Raw genomic sequence first — 23,503 nt, 5'->3', positions numbered from 1 at the left:
CCTTCCTTCCTTTCTTCCTCCTTCCCTTCTTCCCTCCCTTCCTTCCTTCCTCCCTTCCTTCCTCCCTTCTTTCTTCCCTCCCTCCCTCCCTCCCTCCCTTCCTTCCTTCCTTTCTTCCTCCTTCCCTTCTTTCCTCCCTTTCTTTCTGTGTCTCTCTGAAACCCTTATATTCTTAGACTGGACACTAAGTATCAGTTCCAAGGCAGAGGAGAAGTGGCTAGGCAGCCACTGGGGTTAAGAGAATTGCTCCGTGTCCTACAGCTAGGAAGCGTCTGAGGCCACATTTGATCTGGGCCCTCCTGCCTCGAGGCCTGGCTCTCTGCCTGGGGTCACTGTGAGGTGTCTAGGTTTAGTGGTCTCCTTTTTTTGTCTTAAAGTTGGATTGTGGGGGTGCTGGCACATGGCTTGCATACTATTCGTTACCAAATACTAAGTCTAATTCATGTATTCCCATATTCATTCTGTGCTAATTGATGGTGAAACCTCTTTATATCTTCTTATCCTTTCAGACATAGTGGATGGATCCTTGAGGTTGTCCAAACGGGGAGTGCTTGTTGGGATGCGCCTACAAGGCGAGGCACCGGTTTTCGACAAGACTCTTAATGACACGCCATTTCTCAGCCGACGTCCTGCTTTCTAATCTTTTCTACCTCAAAGAAGCGATTTGAGATATTCTCCCATTTGAACTGAGGTCTGTGACAAGAAACTAGAGCTCCGATGATTTAAAATAACACTCAAAGTACTTAGAAATATATTGCTTGAAATGTTCTCTTGAAAATGTTTTAAAAAAAGAAGACAAGCAACATCGATGCTAATATCTCAGTATGGCTTTTACAAAAATAACTCCAGGAGTTCATAGGACACAGGTCTAGGGTACAATTAGACATATCCACAAGAGGATTCAAGTGACTATTGAAAACAGGATTTCATTTGGTCGAGCATAACTGACCCGATTCTCCCGGCCCTGAAGAGACCCTTGTTAAGAGGTGACTCTGTGGGGATAGGAGACAAAGCTTTGGACAAAACTGGCCAGACTGATGTTTGGCCCCTTTAAACTGGTAAAAAACCCTATTATGTCTCTTTTTTTTGTAGAAAGAAATATTGTTACATTTTTCTGAATTGGATTTAGCCTAGTTTCATATGAATTAATTTCAGATTAATCCTATCAATCCAAGGCCCTGAATAAATGAACAAACACCATGGTGGCCTGGCCTGTGCTCCTTGATTCTTTTTTTTTTTTAAACCCTGACATTCTGTCTTAGAATCAATTCTGTGTATTGGTTTTAAGTCAGAAGAACAGTAAGGGCTAGGCATTGTGGGTTAAGTGACTTGTCCAGGGTCACACAGCTGGGAAGGGTCTGAAGCCAGATTGGAACACCTGACCTCCCATCTCCAGGCCTGGCTCTCTATCCACTGAGCCCCCCAGCTGCTCCCTCCCCTTGATTCTTAATACCAATAATAGCAGCAAGCATGTATATAGAACTTGGAAGTCTGTAACATTTCTATGTGACCTCATTTGAGCCTCAGCACAGCTGTTATCATGCCCACCTTGCAGGGCATTGCACTCGTCCAAGGGTCTAGCTCCACCGGCGACAGGCACTGTGTAAACACACCCAGAATATTTACTTTCTGGTATAAAGTATCTGTCCCTGGTCTTGGGAGGAAGCGGTGAATCAAGAGTTAACTGTGCACTGCATTCCTTCTCCTAAAGTGGGGCCTCGATAGCGGACCAAAACCAATTAAGCTGTTTTCTGATAAAAGGAGAGTGTGTTAATGTCGCCTACCTGGCTCAGCCCCAAATCATCCATCAGGATCCTGCTCTGCTCCGACTCACTGTCATGATGTTGATGCAAAAACAGGCTTGACAGAGGACTGGATGCGGAACAAATGATGCGTACCTGGAACACAGAAAGAAAACAGGGCAGCAGTGCCGGCCTCTGATCTCACACATCTCCCTCACACCGTCCTCATCATCTAAATGTTTCCTTCTGGGCGGATCCGTCTAATTTTCTCAGAAGTTTTTGTTTGTTCTAGAAGGACTGAAGGATAAACACAGGCACTTTTTGCTTTCTGGAACCAGGCAGACATCCAATTCCTCAGAGACATTCGCTTGGCTACTTCTGAAATGCCCAAGTAAATGGTCAGCACACTATCAACACATTATAGAGCACTGACACGCAAGCACTACTATACTATCAAGAAGCCTTTAAAAAAGGACTCGGCTTTACACTATTTCCTGATTACATAAATATTTGAGTGTGCCTATGTAATCATACATAGGGTACAGTTTTCTATCTTTCATGAGTTCTTTTATCCATTAGCTCAAGTATGACATGCCCTTTTTGTTGTTTTAAATATTCTGATTTTTAAAAAAAATCATAAAAGCAACTCTGTAAGCAGTCATTTACAAAGAAGAGGCTGATCTGCAATGGCAAAGGAAGATCCTCATTGAGGGTCCCCTATAACAATGAGCTCACAGGTCCCGACCCAATCCATTTATACAGAATCAAGGTGGTAACACAGATATCTATTCATTCCACATTATAGGAGAGAAAACTGGGGGAAAAAAAAGCCCTGACCCTGTCAGAGTTAAAACTATCTGAAAAGTCAGCCTCATATTTTCACATGTAGTACAGATGCTGAACATCCAATATCCAAATGGATTTTTCACCTCATCTGTGGTATTTGAGCAAGATCCCCCTCCATTCAGAATGGGAACCTCAATGATGGCTCCTTTCCAAAAGTCAGTCACTTTCCACGACTGCATTCTGGAATCAGGTTGACTGAATAGTGTCATGCTAAATCCTCAATTTATGGATAAAGATAATCTGTCATTTATTCTTTAAGACATTTTAAATGTTCTTAGCATGGTTTATGGTTTATAAATATTTTCCACCTTTTAAATAAAAAGTAGGAAGGAAGTAGATATAAGAAGTAGCATGGCCTGGGTAGAGATATTCCCTAGGAGGAATCTTCTCTAAAGTACTACTTATTAAAACATGAAAATATAAAGATTTGACAATACTTTCACTCTTAATTGGTGATCTCCTAATATACATGGCTCTCCTGAAGATCAATATTTTTTAAATTGAGTCATATTATGTTGAGTCTTACTTTCTTCACACCCTTGCTTCCTTCACCTTCCTTTACTACAGTGGACTTTCAAGAGTGAAGAGTATTGGCAACAGCAAAAGTAGAAGGTGATTCAAAACATTTTAATACTCTGCAAGACCCTCATAACTATAGTAATCTAAATTTGTGCCCACTCTTCCCAATGGAAACTCTTGGGTTGAAGAGTTTGACTGAGTTTATAAAAGGAAAGGTTTGCAGCAATATTGTACCATCTTAATAAACACCTTTGCTAAGAGCTAATTGTGCCTGAAGACCTAATGGCTAATGGAAAACATACCAGTGGGGGCTTCTAAGTTTTAGTATTATGAGTGCAGACCCACAGGATTTTTCCTAAAACACAAGTGAGCAATTGTCTTCTAGGGATCCAATCCTTGAGCATAGGTAGAAGTTGAGGAAGAACCCCTACAGGGTGTGTACTCCTATTAGAATTTTTTTTTGGAGGGGTCATATTTAAATTATAAAGAGGCCTTTGGGAACCTACTTTTGCAAACTACTTTCCTCATTTAAATTTTCCCCTGTGAGTTGTAGAAGGGAAAGCCTCAGCCTGATACTTTCAAAGCATCTGGTAATTAGCAGGGCTATATTTTGCTGTATATTGCAGGATTTATTTTGTTCTCTAAATCTATTTAATCCTAATATCCTGTACTCCAATATAATTTGTAGGGCAAAACCTCTGGGCTCTAAACTTTATAGGAAAAAAAGCACTAGAGAAGAGTAACAGCTCATTTCTAGAGTCAGAGAAAGAGAGAACCTCATGATTACTTCTGGTACAGGAGCTTTTCTGGATTTGTGACCCTGGTCTTATCTCCTGAGTCATAAAGGTGAGGATTTATTGCATCAAGTTCAGGGAAAGGGTGTAATGGAATGCAGTGGTTCAGTTTACTGGGAACTAAGTAGACAAATGAAAGGATTGTTAGCATCAGGCTGGGCTCAGTTCTTGACTTGAATACCCTTATTCCTAATGATAAAGGCCAGGAAATAATTAGGAACAATAAACCCCCAGAGGCTGGCAGGTCATTATCATGCTGGTGCCTGGGTATCAAGGCCACAGGGACATCAGTCATTTCCTTTTTCATTATGTCTTACAGAAGAAATAGGTTCCTCCTGGCATGGTGGGAGAAATACCCTGTAGCAGGGTCTTGCCCTAAGAATGGGAGACTTGAACTCTGTTCGGTCCAGAAGTTAGAAAAGAATTTTATTTGAAGAAGTTTAAGGTGCTACAGAGCCTAATAGCTGGTGGGATAGTTTGGGGGCTAATCAGGTAGCCTTTGGGCTGATGGACAAGCCCAGGGGTGAGTAGACTCGACTCTCTGGAGGTGAAGGAGTAGCAACACCAAGTGTGGAGTGGCAGCTACAGGTGTCAAGTAGCAACTCCTCTGTATAGCAGCAGCTTCCACGCTCTGTGGATCAGGCTTGGCATATTTATTAGAGTCTGGGGACTAATCACCTCCCATTCCAGAGGATCTTCACCTCTCCCCAGAACCCTGGAAAGTGAGCCTGGCCAAATTCAGGTGGAGGTGTGTTTTGGGGTTTGACACGTACGTCATAGGAAATAAGAAGCATATGCAGGTTTGGGGGAATCCTTCTGGAATGCCAGAGTCGCAGTGCGCAGGTCCCTTGTTCCCCATTGTTCATGTTACCATTTGTCAACTTGGGAGAGGTCTCCCTACTCTCCTGGAATGAGAATATGGGGGAGGGGATGCAGTATGTTGGAGGACCACTATAGGTAATTAATTATATCTTACAGCTTTAAACTAAATATAAAACAATATAAATGATTAATAAAACAGATTAGGCCCAAAGCTGATGCCCAGGATAGAATATTACAGATCTAAGACATAGAATGGGTAACTACAGGTTTTGTGGCTGATGCTTAATTAGGGCTAACTATTGAGATAGGCAAGGTTTCAGAGTATGAGGGTCTTGTTCCTATTACTACCCCTCACTGCCTGCTGTCAGCCCTCATCACTAGGGGCACACTTTTCCCTCACACTCTATTCTATTTTTCCCTGAGGTTAAATTTCTGGTTCCTTTTATCTTTCCTCCGGGCAGAGATTCTTAATCTTTCTTGTATTAGGGACCTTTCTGGAAGTCTGGTAAACCCTAAAGATTCCTTCTCAGAATAATGCTTTAAATGCATAAAATAAAGTGCAAAGGAAAGCAATTATACTGAAATAAGTTATCAAAATATTCAAAAGAGCAGGTCAGAGCCCTTGCCTTAGGGGCATGCTTCCCCTTCTGTCATACTTTCAACATTTTTTTTTTCTTTTCTCCACCTAGGAGGAATCGAGGTAAGCTCTTCTCATAGTCATAACACACAGCCAGATAGTCTCAGGCTACCAGTGGCTGCTACCATGTCCCTCACTGAATTGTTGTGTTGATGATTCTACAGATGGGCTAAAACCCCTTCAAATTTGTGCTTCATTACTGTGCTAAAGCCTCAGCGAGGCATTCAGGTTTGTAATCAATCATTTAGCTTTCTACTTGTTTGAAACCACATGGAATGCCACGAGCCATTTCAATGGGACTCTATAACTATGTTAATGGGATTGTATTCCACCAAAGAGACCCAGGCATTTGCAGAGGTGAATTTTTGCTGAATGAACCAATGATACAAAAGATAGAACCCCTTATGATATTCCTACATGGGCAGGAAGATTGAGGCTGTCAGGCATTAGTGAGATGGCCATGTTATAGATCATTTACACAAGGCACATCAGGTAGTCTGCAAGATTTACCCTCTGGCACACTGAAGAGGTTAGTCATGGGATTTAAGGATTCGAGTTTTAACATAACAAGTTGGGAGAAAATTTGTTATTCTGCTCACCTTAAATTCGTAAAAGTTGTCAATAAGAGTTATGAATCGTCGTGCTTGGGACCGGTTAGCCAGTGTAAATTGAGGTATGTTTCGTAAAAGAACTGTATCGTAATTCTTTGATAGTTCCAAATAGTCACTGGCTCCAAGAGGCTGCAATTAAAAAAAATTAAATGTTTTAAAAATTAAAATAAATTAAATGAACTGTTACTTCCTCTGGAAATTGTTCCATGAGAGAACGTCATTTGGATTATTTTTCTCTTTTTTATTCATGTTTCTATAATTAAGATTTTAACAGTTTTAAAATGCAAAATTAATTATATAAATGTTGATCTAGAAAGTTATGTTTTCAATGCCTGTTTCAATTCTGGGCAATTCAATCTGGTAGGCCTGGGACCTATACATGAACTAGAGAACATCTCTGACTCCTGTAATATTAGGATCTCAGTGGGATTCACTTATTTAACTTTTAATTTAAAATATGATCAGATCTTTTATTAAAAATATATTTTCAGGGGCAGTGGGGTAGCTCAGTGGATTGAGAGCCAAGCCTAGAGACAGGAGATCCTAGGTTCAAATCTGACCTCAGACACTTCCCAGATGTGTGACCCTGGACAAGTCAGTTGACCCCCATTGCCTACCCTTACCACTCTTCTGCCTTGGAGCCAATACACAGTATTACCTCCAAGACGGAAGGCAAGGGTTTAAAATAAATAAATAAATAAAAACATATTTTCAATATATCATTATATCACCTCAATAGTTAAAGAGAGGGAAACAGAAAGAGAAATATGGTAGGGAGAAGAACAGTGACTCTAATGATGACCCTCCCAGATTCACCAGAGCCAGGCAGCTTCCCTGCCTTGGAAGAACAAAGACTCTGTTTAGTAACTTCATTTCATCATTCACATTGTCTATCTACTTTAATTTGACTAAATTTAAACTTGTTCTGTTTAATTCCTTCCTACAACTAAATTTCAGTTGCCATTCAAGATAAGTATAATGATTATTATCTAATATCATACCTAGCATTACTGCATAATTTTGAATAGAAAAAGATGTTTCAAGATAAAAGTCACAGGCCAATACATTTTGGTAATTATCTAAATAAATTGTGGTAAATGATTAACCTCTGCGAGAAATGCTGGAGGATGTCAATGACCAAAGCAGCTTGTGACCTTTTAATATAGGGACAATGAAGCTAGAACTAGGAATTCTAGAGATTGAGGCAAATTCTGTTAAGTTGACCAGGGGTTGGGGAAGGTAAAGGACAGTTAATACCAGGACAGTCTTGCCAGGAGAAGATATAGTTCATCCCATGGGCTCCAGTCTCAGCTTGTTTGGTTATCCTTTGTACTGGAAGAGGACCAAAATGAGAGCGCTTGTGATGCCTTTTGACTTGCCCATAAAATGGATTTGTGAGGTGGAGTTGAACAAAGCCATCAAACTCGTTCGTTCAGTGACAAGGCAAAAGTCAAGACAACTGGTGATGGCTTGGGATGCAGTGGATGACCTTGGCATCTTTGACATCTAAACAAATTCAAAGTGCTCTACAGTACCTGTTTCTGCCATCTACCTTCATGGCCACTGGAACAAACTGTTCTCAAGTGCTCCTTCTGCCATCTTTATATATGAGGGGTGGATAATCTCTACCCCCCCCCCCCCAACTCACTGATAGGTTTGAGATTCAACCTGGCTGCTGCACAAACTTTTTGGAGCCACAGGTGAGAGCTGGGTGTCTGGTGAACACGAAAGGAGGAAAGTGGCCTTGAAAAGGGCTCAGTAAGCCCTCACCTTGGAACATTCTAAAGAGCATGACTGAAACCCTGAAGCTCCTAATCCCTGGGAGTGACAGCTGAGTAGTGTGTTAGTGGGAGGAGAAAGCCCCCAGGAAAGAGGCAGAACTTTCCAGTGAATTGAGGTCCTGGGCAATGCTGTGGAGTTGAGGAAGAAGTGGTGATTCAAACTCCCCCATCCCACATTGTATCTGGAGGCAAAGCCTCAGATATCCAACTCTTCATCTAAAGTCAAGGTACTTAAGTGACTTAAAATTACTCCGAATTAAAACTTACTTCCTTTTTTATCAGTAGTAGGGACCTATGAGTATGAAACATGTAAAACATTTTCTTACTATTTTAATATACTGGGTTAGTTTTGCTGAACTGTTTTTAAAATTCTGTTATAAGGCATTGCATTCTAGGATGGGTTGATAGAATGGGGGATATAGAAATTAGAAAACGTAGGGGATATAAAAACAAAAGATAGCAATAAAATTTGATTTAAAAATGTTAAAATGTTGCCCATTAAAAATAAAAGCTTGTCCCTGAAATAATTAATTTTACCCCCATTCTATAGTAAACAACCTATATATTCTACATATCTGCTCAAATTCTGGAGGTAACCAGAGTCAGTTAGAAGAGACCTCAGAGTTCATTTATTCTAACCTATACTTGAACAAGAATCTGCTCTGATAAGTCATCATTCTCTAATTGATAGAAAAGCTGATAACTCCAAGGCAACCCATTGTATGTTTGTACTGTTCTAACATATCTGACATTTAACTGAAATCTTGCCTTTTGGAATTTCCAGCCATCTTTTTTAGTTCTGTCCTTTGAGGCCAAGCTGAACAAGTCTAATTCTATTTCTAAATGAAGTCCCTTCCAATATGTAAAGTCAGTTATCATTTTTCTTTCACATATCTATTCTTATTTTTTCTTCTGAGTTAGTCAAGAATCCCCAAAGTTTAAAGTATATTGGGTTTGGAGCCATGGATATATTATAACCATGTTATAACCATGGCCAAGTCACTTACTCCCTCCCTCCACTTCACCACCTCCATCTTCAGACAATAATAAAGAGTGGAGGGAGACAAGATGAAGGAGTAAACCAGAGCAGCTCCAAGTTACCACAAGAATCCTTTCTGACCAAGATTAAAATATTGCCACCAAATGAATACAAGAGTGAAGAGATAGAATGGGGTAAAATTATATAACATAAAGAGGCGTGAAAAATCATAAAGAGGAAAGGATAAGGGTGATGATGGGCAATACTTAAACTTCACTCTCATTGTAATTGGCTCAGTGAGGAAAAAATGAGAATAGTCAGTGGGATATATAATAATATAGTAATAAGGTCAAGGGATATGAATAGGCAGTTCTGAGATGAAAAAATCAAAACTATCAATAATCACATAAAAAAGTGTTCTAAATCCCTCCTGATTAGAGAAATGCAAATAAAAACAACTCTGAGGTACCATCTTACACCTAGCAGATTGGCTAATATGGCAGCAAAGGAAAGTGATAAATGTTGGAGAAGATGTGGCAAAACTGGGACACTAATACACTGCTGGTGGAGTTGTGAATTGGTCCAACCATTCTGGAGGGCAATTTGGAACTATGCCCAAAGGGCTTTAAAAGACTGCCTGTCTTTTGACCTAGTCATACCACTGCTGGGTTTGTACCCCAAAGAGATAATAAGGAAAAAGGCTTGTACAAAAATATTCACAGCCATGCTCTCTGTGGTGGCAAAAAATTGGAAAATGAGGGGATGTCCTTTGATTGGGGAATAGCTGAGCAAATTGTGGTATCTGATGGTGAAGGAATACTATTGTACTGAAAGGAATAATAAACTGGAGGAATTCCATGTGAACTGGAATGACCTCCAGGAATTGATGCAGAGTGAAAGGAGCAGAACCAGGAGAACATTATACACAGAGACTGATACAATGTGGTACAATCAAATGTAATGGACTTCTCTACTAGCAGAAATGCAGTGATCCAAAACATTACTAAGGGACTTATGAGAAAGAACGTTATCCATATTCAGAGAAAGAACTGTGGGAGCAGAAACACAGAAGAAAAACATAAGATCAATCACATAGTTCGACGGGGATATGATTGGGGTTTTGATGTTAAAGGATCACTCTACTGCAAATCTGAATAACATGGAAATAGGTTTTGAATGATACATGTATAAACCTAGTGGAACTGCTTGTCAGTTCTGGGAAGGGAAAGGAAAGAGAGATGGGAAAAATCATGAATCATGTAACCATGGAAAAATATTCTTAATTAATTAATTTTAAAAAAAAATAGAGGGTGGGCCAAAATTTAAATCTTCCTCAGACTAGCTGTGTAATCCTGGGCAATGAGAAGACTGGCTTGAAAGGTCCTTTATAGCTCTAAATATAGCCCATCCTATGGGCTAGTCCATATTCTTCCTAAAATGTGGCACTTGGAACTGAATACAATATTCCAGATAAGCTCTGGAATATTGCATAACATTATAATAATGTATAACATTATTTGGTGTTAGTCATATTGCCAAGAAATTTTTCCTTTATTTTTAAAGTTGTGAGCAGATGACCACCAATATGAACCAATAACCACACTACATAGGCAAGAAGCCATGGAGAATGAGAACATCAGTAGAGCAGCAGACTTGGCCCTTCTGTCTCACTCCAATTATTAAGAGGCAAACTACCTCATGAGATGAGGCTCATGCAGGGTGTGACTTGACTGAAGCCATCTAGTAGTCTTAATTCAAACCTTGAAAGAACACAAGAGAAAGGGGTAGAGGCTCATTCCAGAGGAAGTAAAATCAAATCCATTTTGGAACCACTGGAGAAATTCTTCCAATCCTCTTCCTTTACTACAAGATTATTTGAAATTTGATGACATCTGGCTAAACAAGATCCTCTTTATTTATAAATATACCAGAACGCTTTAAAAGCTTTTAAAGTTATCATTCATTAAATCTTAGTACAATCAGTTCAATCAGATTACTTTCTTAAGACCTGGCTAAGATCAGCAATACTAAAGCTATATTTTGGGTCAAGTTAGAACTAAGAGTAGGTAAGGTAGATAGCTGCCCAGGGTATAACACTCAAAGGAGAGTAATACGGTTGATTTTTCATTTTATATTCATTTTTATGAATGTATAAGTCTTAATTCCAGGAATTTCCTTTCTGTATTACACATAGGTATTTATTTTGTGACAGATCCTTCTCTTTTGCATTCTTGTTGCTCTGGTTAGGCCACTTCTAAAGAACCTCATCTTCTGGAAAGTAATCAAGGGAGATTAAACAGAACAATGAGAAAACACAGGAAAAATGGTTAAGTTTGGGGATGTTTAGCATGAAGAAAAGGGCTTCAGGGTGGGGCACAGCAGCAGTATTCAAGTATTTCAAGGGATGTTTTATGAAAGAAGGATCAGATTTCTGTTTGGTCCCAGCAAGCAGCACAATAAGCAGTTGGAAGAAGATGATGAAAGAGGTTTCAGTGCTCTATAAGGAAAAACCTAATAAATGAGCCATCCAAAAGGGGATCAGGTGCTCTTGGAAGGAGGTAATTTCCCTTCATGTTTGAGATGTTCAAGAAGGGATTTTCAGTCAGGTAGAGTCTGGACTAGAATGGCCTCCAAGGCCACTCACCACTCTCAGTTTTTGTGATTATGTGAGTCAATTCAATTAAACAAATATAACTAAGGAACTAATTCATTTCAAGCACTAGATACTAGGTGCTTTGGGAAACAAAAAAAAAAATATGACATAGTTCCTGCACTCAAGGGATTTCTTGTCTACTAAGGGAATGTTTATGTATGAATATACACACATACATGTATTTATATATACAGACATATATGCATGTGTATATGTGCATATACATGTATATGTTTGTATATACACACATAAAACTAAAAATGCAAAAACAATATATGAGAGAAGTAAACAAAATGCTACTGTAAGGTCTAAGGGGCCAAAGGTTATTGTGTAAATGAAATTAACTCTAGCCCATTCATAGTCAAAAATCTACTTACCCTAGGCATCTAGATTATATCATCCCCACCTCCATCAGGGGAGTGGAGATAAATTAACCACACATGACAATAAGTAACAAATCAAGAACAAGGGACTGCCCTTTGGGCAGTCCAAATCAGTGTAGAGGCTGCCATTTGTCCACTTGAATTAGAGGTGGACCCCCAGGAAGTGACGAGAGACGCTATCTCTCTAAATACGTGGGTTACAACCTGGTAAAGGGAGTGGAGGAGTGGAAGGAGTTGAGGAGTTCCAGCTTTGGATTTGGTGCTGAAGGTGCTCGGCTGAGACCTCAGAATGCTTCTACTCTGAATTGTCATGTGGGTAAGTTAGGCTGACTTCCTTGGCCTACCGTGGCGTTTCCAAACTCTGCCTTAAGTAGGCTTATAGCCTCTCTGATTTCTAAGGTCTTGTGGCTTGTAACCTAATTTAATTAGCCTTTTAACCTTCTCTCTCTCTCTCTCCAGGCCTGGACCAGCCTCTCCCTCTCTCTAATTACTTACATTTACCTTCCTAATTGTAAATAAACTACCTTAAACTGGATGCTGACTTGGGTCTATTTTAATTATGGAATCAATCTGAATTGTTGATTCCTGGCTGCCACACTTTAAATATATATTTATAAAATACCTAAAAATCTCCCTCTTACATTATTCATTATCATTGGGTAAGGGAGGAGGGAGAGCAGAAAAGGGAAAACAAGAAAGCTAATTTCAGAAGCTGGGGAGTTTCTCTTAGGGAGAAGGGGGTCTAAATTAGATGCAACAGTAGAGAGTTTGGAATAGTCAGAGGGCCTTGGAGTACGGGGAAGGGGAAAAGAAAGAGAGATAAGGACTATAAAGGCTAACCACCTGCTCTGAAATTTTAGCTCAAGCTTGTTCTGCCACCTCCTTCTTTCAATAGACCAGACCAAAGAATAGGAGACCCTCCACCAATAATTAGCTATTCTATCCTGGAGATCCTGGGGTGGGAGAGAGGGAGGGAGGGGGGGATGGAAGGAAGGCAAGGCTTCTGTTGGGTTTTTGGTCCTAGAACCAAGCCAACATTCTAAACTCACAGGTGGAATAGAGAACAAGGTTCCTCTTCTCTATCTTTGCTGCTCAGAACTACAGTCCAATATGAGTCATGAAGCTATTCTTACCAGACATAAGTCTTCTCTAGAAGGCTTTAATAAAGAGAGCGCCTCCCTCCTAACCCAGGAGATTACAAACTCTTCCCTCCGTGGAGACGTAGGTGTCCCCACGCCCAAAGACCCGGAACCGGAAACCCGTTGGAACACGGGAAATGCAGTTTGACACATTTCCCAAATTTCACCCTTACAATACACATCTATTGCTGCCACTGGTAACAAAAAATGCTTTCTCAGTAGCAGTTCAGTTATGCCATCTTCTTAAAGAAAAGGCAAAAAATATTATTTTCCATGCTTGATGTTATAGGCAACATCATAAGAGCATCTGAATTTCAGTAGCATACTCAAGACCCTTTTCCCCTCTTATCTACTACAAACTAGCAGATATATAAAATATGAAACTTAATTTTGTTATGCAGTTAAGTATAATTAAAGTGAACTTCATGCATACATCATGCTTTGTATATTTTTAAAATTTATCTATATATCTGTATGCCTAAGGAGAATTATTAGTAGAAATGAAATTAAAGTGCTAAGGACAATTGAAAAAAACTAAATTTTTGCTTGCTCAGCTAATTTAATAAATGCTATATTTTAAATAACGTCTGCATTTGCCATTACATTAGCTGATGTTACTTCACCCTGTATTTGTAAGAGTTCATTAAAGAAATGTGAAGCATTTTTTCTTCTATTTTTTTAAAATAACAGTCTTTAGAACAAACTGAAAATATTGGTAGGGGGAAAATATAATTTAGGAAATATAGAAATAAAATTTTACTTTCTTTAAAGGTATATCCAAATAGAAAGATTAAATCTTCTTAGTTAACTTTTTTTGAGAGACAAAAATGAGTCTAAGAAATAACACTTGTCCCTGGCCCTCAAGCATCCTTTTTAGGGTTGAGTCTAAGAGTTCCTAAGTGAGGAATCAGAAATACCACATTTCATTTCCCAAATATGTGAAATTAATTCCCTTTATCCAATATATTGGGTAGGAGGTGAGAAAAGGAAAAAAATAGTTTAATTTAACTGATCACCAACAAATGTCTCATCAGTAACTTACCTATCTTGCCCACCAGTTCATGTGTTTGGAAGAGAGAGGTTAGGAGTTCCCACTTTCCTGTGGCCTACTCCCAGCCAGCTACCAGGCTGTCCCTGTTCACCCTGTCCTTGTCTTTCCATGCAGTCATTCATGCAAGATAAAAAAAAGTTCTCCAAACCACCTTTTTTCTAGTCTATTAGTAAAGAGAGTGCAAGCATGTCCCCCTACTCCCTGCCCTGAGATGGGTATGACAGTCCAACAGAACACAACTGGGGAAGCAAAACTTTTGAGTTTATTCTCATTCATCATCAATTAATTTCCCTCCTAAGTGACAAACCTTTCCTGCTCATTTATTCACTCAATGTTTGATCAAACTCACAAACATTTATATTAAGAAATTATTATTTGCAGGAGCATTGAGCCAGAGAATAAACCAAGGTCTTAACTTCCTTCAATGAATCTTCATTTTATTCTCTAAACTCAACCTTTTTCTCCAAAGTCAAACATGAGTCAAGAAAAGAACCTTTATATGGGAGAGATTAGGGTTAGATCAACATCTCACACTCTACATCAAGAAAAATTCAGAATGGGTGAATGACAAATATAAAGAAGGAAACTATAAGTAAATTAGGTGAACATAGAATAGTATACCTGTCAGTTCTATGGGAAAGGAAAGATTTTAAGACCAAGCAAGAGATAGAGAATATTACAAAGTATAAAACGAATAATTTTGATTACATTAAATTAAAAAGGTTTTGGACAAATAAAACCAATGCAAACAAAATTAGAAGGGAAGCAACAAATTGGGAAAAAATCTTTATAAAAAAACAAAGGTCTAATTACTCAAATTTATAAGGAGCTATATCAATTGTACAAAAAAATCAAACCATTCCCCAACTGATAAATGGGCAAAGGACATGAATAGGCAATTTTCATATAAAGAAATCAAAACTATCAATAAGCATACGAAAAAGTGTCCTAAATCTCTCATAATTAAAGAAATGCAAATCAAAACAACTCTGAGGTACCACCTCATACTTATCAGATTGGCTAATATGACAGCAAAGGAAAGTAATAAATGTTGGAGGGGATGTGGCAAAATTGGGACATTAATGCATTGCTGGTAGAGCTGTGAATTGATCCAACTTTTCTGGATGGCAATTTGGAACTATGCCCAAAGGGCGCTAAAAGACTGCCTCCCCTTTGATCCAGCCATACCACTGTTGGGTTTATACCCCAAAGAGATAATTAAAAAAAAAAAAAAAGACTTGTACAAAAATATTCATAGCCGCACTCTTTGTGGTGGCAAAAATTGGAAAATGAGAGAATGTCCTTCGATTGGGGAATGATTGAACAAATTGTGGTATATGTTGGTGATGGAATACTACTGTGCTCAAAGGAATATAGAACTGGAGGAATTCCATGTGAACTGGAATGACCTCCAGGAACTGATGCAGAGTGAAAGGAGCAGAACCAGGAGAACATTATACACTGTGGCACAATAAAATGTAATAGACTTCTCTACTAGCAGCAATGGACAATTCTGAGGGATTTATGAAAAAGAATGCTATCCACATCCAGAAAAAGAACTGTGGGAGCAGAAACACAAAAGAAAAACAACTGCTTGATCACATGATTCTATGGGGATATGATTGGGGACGTAGACACTAAACAATCACCCTAGTGCAAATATTAATATGGAAATAGATCTTGATCAATGACATGTATAAAACTCAGTGGAATTGCTTGTTGGCTATGAGAGGGGTGGAAGGAGGTGAGGGAAAGAATATGAATCATGTAACCATGGAAAAATATTCTAAATTAATTAATTAAATAAACAAACATATTAAAAAATAAAAGAACCTTTAAAAATAAAAAATGGTCAAACTTTTAAAATTAAAATTTTGTTTTTGCCTCTTATCATCTATGTCTCATTTGTATTAACTCCATCTTGGTAGGGTCATGGGTTCTTATTGGCCATGTATCAACACATTTTGGGGAAAAGATGGCCGCACAGAGTTAAGAGAGTCACAGGACTCCCTGGACATTTACTAGCTATGTGATCATGGATTTAGTCATTTACTCTCTCCCCTCACTTGTAAAATGGGGATCCTAATGCCTAGAGCATTCAACTCGCAGGGTGGTGGTGATGGTTAAAGGAGATAATGTATGTACTTTGTAAACCTAGAAGGAGAACATAAATGCTAGTTATGATTAAGTGAAAGAGAAAGGAGAATTCTGTATCACCAAAATAGTGACAAAGTTGAAGTGACAGTCTGAGACTTCCTACAGTTCAAACTCCACAAAGACCATTCTAAAACCTAGCCTGATAATATCAGTCTTTCCTCTATTTATGACTTTCTGCACCATTTTCCAACTTAATGCTAAGAATAGTTCTTCATAGCCTAATTTAGATCACCTTGAACAGTGATGGAGAAACCCTTCAAAAGTATCAGAGAAAAACATGCCTAAGTACTTTATCCTGACTTTAAAAGGGAGAGGGAGCTTCTCCCCACCGATGGAGGCCTAGGGAAAATATTACCTAACTTCTTGGGGGTACATCTGACTCTAGAATCCACCTGCTGTCATTAGTAATGGTCTTCTGCCAAACAAACTTGTTCCCTGAAACAACTATACCACTTACAAATAATCATTAAATACACCAGCAATGGAAAACAGAAACAAGAGGAACAAGTTTGACAAGACCTAGTCATCTGGATGAAAGCTCAGACGTGCATTCAGTGGGTCACGTGGGTCACACACAAAGAATACAAGCTGGCCGGATGTAGCAAGGCGTCCTGAGGAAAGACAGAAGGCAGACTGTGCCAGGCAAGCCAAACCACCACGACAGTCTTGGCCATCATCTCCCCTCGAGCCTTAATGGAGACAGACAAGGATCCCAAGCCCAAGAGCTTCGGGAGTACCCAGCTTCCAGCCCACTGCTCTCAGACATCCTCTTGGGAAGCAACCGCTATAGAGGGAGAGTACACAGAGCCTGGCAAGTGCTCTCGCAGGTGCTATAGCTACAGCTACTGAAGACCCAGAAAGGAAAGTTATTGCCATCCATTTTCTTGGCACTTGTCAAATGGTCCAGTATCAGAAAATGATTGATTTTATCAGCGGAAGTAACATTAAAGAAGTACTAACATTGACTTTGCAGCTGTACCCTAAGCACCAAAGGCCTTTTCCATATGATTTGCAGTTGAAGCCTTCCATATGTGTTGTCTCCCTACCACAGAAAGTGAGCTTCTTGAGAGTAGGGACTCTCTTACTTTTCTATATGCTTAGCATAGTGCTCTGCACATAGTAAGTGCTCAATAAATGCATTATTCATTCATTCATCTCTCTGGGTCACGTACGCACCTAAGCAATGCTGAATAAACATGTTCAAAGGTCCAACATACATGTCCAGTTGTTAAATGCTTGAAGGGGCAGATTTAGTATGAATAAACTCAATCTATGCAAAATATAGAATACAGAAAGGGCAGCCAGGTGACACAGTGGATAGAGTGCTGAGCCTAGAGACAGAAAGACTCATTTTCCTGAGTTCAAATCTGGCCTCAGACTCTTACTAGCTGTGTGACCCTGGGCAAGTCATTTATCCCTTTTTGGCTCAGTTTCCTCATGTGTAAAATGAGCTGCAGAAGGAAATGGTAGGCCACTCCAAGAAAACCCCAAACGGGGTGAAATGACTGAAAAAACAGAACGACTAGCTCAACTTGTTTCAAGATACAGAACCATTAAAGCCTTTCCAGAAATCAATTGATATTCACTAGCTAGCCACTGAACACTTAGTACTGTGGGTAATGGAGAACTGAGCAAAACATGAAGAGGACACATCCCCCTACTTGTCTGCACTTTACCATTACAAAATCAAACGCATGCATACTTCTATTATGCACTAGTTGATCTTATTATATAATCATACCATAGTACAAGGCACTTTCTGAAGCCATAATTAATACTGTGAATTCACAATTCTGTCCTATGAATAATTAAGGTATTTGATGATTTTCTGAGTACTAAATGGCACTTCAGTTAGTGGTATCCTTGAGTGTGTTATTCTATCTCAAAATTCAAATAGTATTATCTGATGCAGATTTTTCTTATGATAATGATGACAGTCCTCATCCTCCTACCTGAGCAATTAAAAAGTTTAATAGTCTTTGATGTAGCTGGTTATCTGAATAATTTTCTAAACAGGTACAATTACAATCCACTTATTTGATGGTTTGTGCATTCTCTGCTATTGTTTCAAACCCTCTTTGTTTCTACAGAAATCTGATTAAAACTTAAAGAACTTTAAAACTATAATGAGTCTGCAAAGAGCATCTGTTATCCTTAATTACCAATAGTACACAGCAGGTCTGAATATAGCATAGTCGATTTCTAAAAAAAAAAAAAAAAATCACGAAGAAAGCATTTACTTTTCTGCCTTCTTGCTCCTGAACGGATTGGTGTGAAGTGGGGCAGCTGTAGATTGCTGTCATTATGTCCAGGATGCCAGAAGTCAGGATTTTCTCAATGCCACACTAATGTGAAATGCATTAGCAAGAATGTGAGGCTACCTCTGGCCTTGCAACAAGCCAGCTAATCTACTTCAGCTTTGGGGACAGAGCTGTCAACTTCACTCGTTTTTGTTCTTCTGTCTGGTTAATGCATATTGGGCCATCATCATCTCAACTCAAGTAGGATGCTTATTATTTCAAGCTTGCTGTAGTTGATGCAATTCTAAGGGTTACTCTTTTTTTCCCTTTCCATTATAGGTTTCTTGGAGTGATGCACTGATAGCTCTTCATTTAACAAGAGTACAACAGCATCTTGCTTTGTTTACGTGGCAATGACAATACCTTCTATCTTAAAGAGAAGTAGCTTTTAGCAAACAAAAAAATGCTTTGTGGAAGTTAAGATAAACCTGTCCTTTAGAAACAGAATGAAAAGACCCTATTAATTGGAAATAGTTTATAGGTTCTAGGTTAATGAATGAAAAGCGTTTCAGACATAAAGCCCCAAAATTCAGGTATTGGCTGGCCAGGCACTTAGCAATATAGTACAATCTTCATTATGTGGCGAGTCAGGGTGAGGAATTGCAATATTCTGGAATTGCTAATATGTAGAAGAAGCCATTATATTCCGAATAACCCTCAGGGGCAGCAAGGTATCAGTGAGAGGATGGGGTACCGGACTTGGACTTGGAAAATGTAGGTTTGGATACTGCTGCAAGTACCAGCTACTTAACCTAAGTCTGTTTCCTCACCTATCAAATTGGGTTTGATGACATCTAAGTTTCCTTCCGGCTCTAAATCTATGATCCTATGATCCTGTCACAAGCGCTCAAAAATCACCAGACGTGTTCTGCTCCCCGCCACCCACTATCTTGTGAACTGAGCTATCATCATTTGTCTTTCGGGGAATAGAATGCTGGGACTAGGATCAGGAAGACTTGGGTTCAAATCCAGCCTCGGACACTATCTATGAGACTGGGCAAGTCATTTAATCTCTGTTTGCCTGAGTTTCCTCCACTGTAAAATGAGGAAAACAACAGCCCTTCTCTCCCAGAGCTATTGTGAGGATCAAATGAGATAATTTTTGTAAAGTAAATAGCACAGTGCACTATATAAATGCTAGCAATTTTATTATTTCATTCTTCATCATCATCATCCTCCCCAATGTCTAGCATGGTGCTTTGTACATTACAAATATTTTATTAATTGCTACAGATACGATAATAGGCTAATTAGTACATTACCTCTCTCAGGTAGAATATTTACATTTTAGCAGGGCTCCCAATGCAATACTTAACAGACAAGAACACGGAGCAGGAGAGGAGGCATAGCCTAGGCAGGCCTTCTGACAGGTCTCAAACCTCACCCCATAGCCTACCCTCTCTGTGCACTGGACTGTCTCTGGTATGGAAGATGAAGCCACTCCCGCTTCTCTCTGAAGAGGTGTAAGGGGTGCTCGGGGAGGCAGGGCACCTCAGGTGGGAGGGCTCGCTGAGCCCTTTTTGGGGCTGCTCATCCACCTCTCACCCCCTCTCACCTGGGGCTCTAAGAAGCTGTTGCACCCCAGGAAACAGTCTCAGCAAGCAGGTAAACCATGGAGAGGAGAACCAACGGGCCTCAAACCCCACAGGGTCCCAGGATGTCTGCCCCAGCCTGGGAAGCCTTCTCCTTGCTATAATGGGCAGAGGAAAACAATGTGTTCCAATGGCCACAGAGGGAGCTGAACCAAGCACCATGGAGCACGCAGAGAGAGAGCAGGCTCGTCCCGTCGCTCCCGGGCCATTGAATTTGTCTCGCTACTAGACTCTGGTGACGCCAGAAGGGAGAGTGAGGCAGATGACTGTGCAGCTGTACCTCATTTAAATTCAACTCATGCATAAGTCACCGGTCCTCTTCAAAAATGAAGGACGAACAATAAGGAGTGTTGATAGGCCTGGGCTGAGAAAGTAAGGGGTCACGCTCAACTTTCCTCAGCATCCCTGCATCGCGACACCAATTTACTTCTGTGCAAACAAAGCCTAGGACCTTCTTAGTCTTATCTTCTTTTGAGGATTTTCTATGTTTTCTATGCCATCACCTGGCTTATTACCTTCCAAGATCCCTGCTTGCTTCACCTTTAGTGGTCCCCTGGCCTGACCTACCCCTAGAGAACTTATACATCTATCATATCCTTAACTACGTTTATCTCTTTTTATGATCCTGCCCCCTTTTTGCTCTTACTAGCCCCCCACTCACTGGTCAAACAAGATATCAGAGACTAAGGACAAAGAGGAATGTTTTCCCCAAGTTTTAGTTCCCTGGCTCTAATCTACAGACTCTGTGTCGGGATATCTTTGGTTCACGCTTGGGTTATCTATTCTGTTCACTACATTTTACTTTTATTACAAATAAAAAATACCTCTGGGATAACAGTAATATCAATATGTTCTTACTTGACTTCACATGGTTACTGCATCACAACCTATGAGGCTTTTGCCTAATGGGCTTATCCCTTGATTTGATAATCTTCTCCTGAATAATTATATACTTAAAATGGGAAATTTCACCAAATCAAAATAAAATCACATACACTCACTATTATGTGCAAAGAACTAAGGTAGACTTTTTTCTAGTAACATTTCTAGCTCAATTCAAAATGAGCCACTTGTAGTAAATCTTCTGAAAATCTGCAACACATAAAGACCAAACTGAATAAAAATGAAAGACTACATAGACAACAGGAAGGTAGGTGATGCAGCAGATAGAATTCTGGGCTTGCAGTCAAGAAGAGTCATCTTCATGAGTTCAAATCTGGCTTTGGACACTCACTAGTTGTGTGACCCTGGACAAATCACTTAACTCAGTTGGCCTGAGTTCCTCATCTATAAAATGAGCTGGAGGAGGAAACGGCAAACCACTTTTGCTAACAAATCTTTGCTAAGAAAAACCCATATGGGGTCATGAAGAGTTTAAACTGATTAAAACCACTGAACAACAACAACCACAGAGACAACAGTGGAGTCATATGCAATCTTGCACATGGCCCCATACCAGGCAGAACCACAGGGTCACCCTCAGAGGCGGCCAAGAATCTCCCTTTTACAACAAACCAAACAAGTAAGCTATCTAGTCTATGCTTGAAACCTCCCAGTCAGGGAAAGGCCAGGTAGTTCATATGAGAATTCTAATTAAGAAAAATTTCCCTTATATCGTACCTAAATCTGCCTTTTCCCACCTTCCATCTGCTACAACTAGCTCTGTCCTAAATAGGCAAGAATAAGTATGATCTCTTCCCCATGAAAGTGCTTCAAATTACTTTAGAGTAGACATCAATCAGTTCAATTTCATAAGCATTCATTAAGGCCCTATTTTGTGCCAAACACTGTGTAAGGCTTAGGTGGGCACATTCCCAGATTATTTGGCCAGCTAAGAATTCTTCTTTCTAGGCTAAATAAACATTCCTAGTTCCTTCAACTGATTCTCATATGATATGATTTTACATACCAGGCCCTCACTTGTCAATGCAATACAGCTTGTCAACATTCTTCCTGAACTGTGGCACCTAGAACAATACTCAGATGTGAGTTATTCCTGGGCACTTTTCCCCTCTTATTACTGGTTAAGATCATAATAGTTTTTTTGGCTCTGCTATCACATTGCTGGGAGAGGCAGTGTATTATAATGGATAGAGAACTGACCTTGGAATCAGGAATATCTAGATTTAAGTACCACCTTGGAAAAAATGGCAGCTATACAACTTTAGCCAAGGCACTTAACCTCTCAGTTTCCCAGGCAATGCTCTAAGTTAAGGCATCAATGTGTATTGATAATATGAGTTTCCATCATGGAAATCCTACACATCCAAGAAATCATAGGTCTGGACGAAAACAAAATAAAACAAAAAAACCCATACCACTAACCGATCTTGAGTTTGCAACGCACTAAATGCCCAGATCTTTTTTCCAGACAAACTACAATCTTGCCAAGCCTCCCCTTTGGCGAAGTTTGTTTTTAAACCTGTCTGTGATACTTTATATTTGTCCCTACTCAATTTCATCTTATTTGGCCACTGTCCAGGCAGCTGAGATCTGTTCAGATCCTGATTCTGTCATCTAATGTGTGATATGCTATCCCTTCTAGCTTTGTGCACTCACAGGCTGATCAGCATGTCAATTCTGCCTCTATCCAAGTTGCTGATTAAAAAGGGAAGAGCACTGAGCCAAGTACAGGTTCCTGAAGCTCTCCACTAGATAACTTCTTCTGAATTGACATCGGATTATTAATGTTCATTTTCAGTTCTGGCCATTCAACTGAGTTTTGAGTCCAATAGTATTTGTGTCTGACTCATCTCTTTCCACCTTCTCTACAAGAATAGTATGGGAGATGTCAGGTCCTTTGCTTAAATTTGGTTAAGCTATCTCTACAGCATTCCTCTTAGCTACCATTCTAATAATCCTGCATTAAAAGGAAGTGAAATTTTTCTAGCATGAACTATTCTTTATAAAATCATTCTGGCTCTTTGTGATAGCTGCTTCCTTTTCCAGATGTTCACTATTCCTATAATAATATGTTCTAGAATTTTGCCAAGGAATTGCTGTCCAACTCCCTGGGCTCTAGTCTGCAGATTCTATTCTCTTCCTTTTTTTGAAAAATGGGATAACACTTGACATTCTACAGTATAGTGGTAGCATCTTCGCCCTCCATGAGTTTTCAAAGATCACTGGCAACAGATCAATATCTGTCAGTCCTTTTAGTCCCCTATGGATATGATCTGAACTCAACAAGGATGACTTGGTCCTTTTCCCCTAGTTATCACCATCTCCCTACTTCCCTCAGATATCAATTCCATATTAGGTATTGCTATTCTGTCTTTTTCAGCTCAAAAGTCATTCTTCAGGGGGTAGCTGGGTGGCTCAGTGGATTAAGAGCCAGGCTTAGAGATAAGAGGTCCTAGGTTCAAATGTGGCCCCAGACACTTCCTAGACGTGTGACCCTGGGCAAGTCACTTAACCCCTATTGCCTAGCCCTTACTGCTCTTCTGCCTTAGAACCAATACACACTATTGATTCTAAGATGGAAGGTAAGGATTTTT

The 23,503-nt window shown here is 39.6% G+C and overlaps 1 protein-coding gene across 2 annotated transcripts in view; it reads right to left on the bottom strand.

Moving 5' to 3' along the window:
* AFG1L (AFG1 like ATPase) overlaps positions 1–23,503 on the bottom strand; it is a 217,422-nt gene that overhangs the window by 2,507 nt on the left and 191,412 nt on the right. Inside the window, exons 11-12 of one of the 2 annotated variants that reach the window (XM_044676669.1) lie at positions 5,960–6,100; positions 1,785–1,898 (exon numbers count right to left, since the gene is read on the bottom strand). In XM_044676669.1, the coding sequence (XP_044532604.1) occupies positions 1,785–1,898; positions 5,960–6,100 (255 nt within the window). The remainder of the gene's footprint in view (positions 1–1,784; positions 1,899–5,959; positions 6,101–23,503) is intronic. The other variant, XM_044676670.1, reaches the window with a different exon arrangement.

This window comes from Gracilinanus agilis, chromosome 4, assembly GCF_016433145.1.
Source record: "Gracilinanus agilis isolate LMUSP501 chromosome 4, AgileGrace, whole genome shotgun sequence".
Taxonomy (NCBI): domain Eukaryota; kingdom Metazoa; phylum Chordata; class Mammalia; order Didelphimorphia; family Didelphidae; genus Gracilinanus; species Gracilinanus agilis.
The sequence above is the reverse complement of the archived record's forward strand: the minus strand, read 5'-3'. Positions and strand labels throughout refer to the sequence as shown.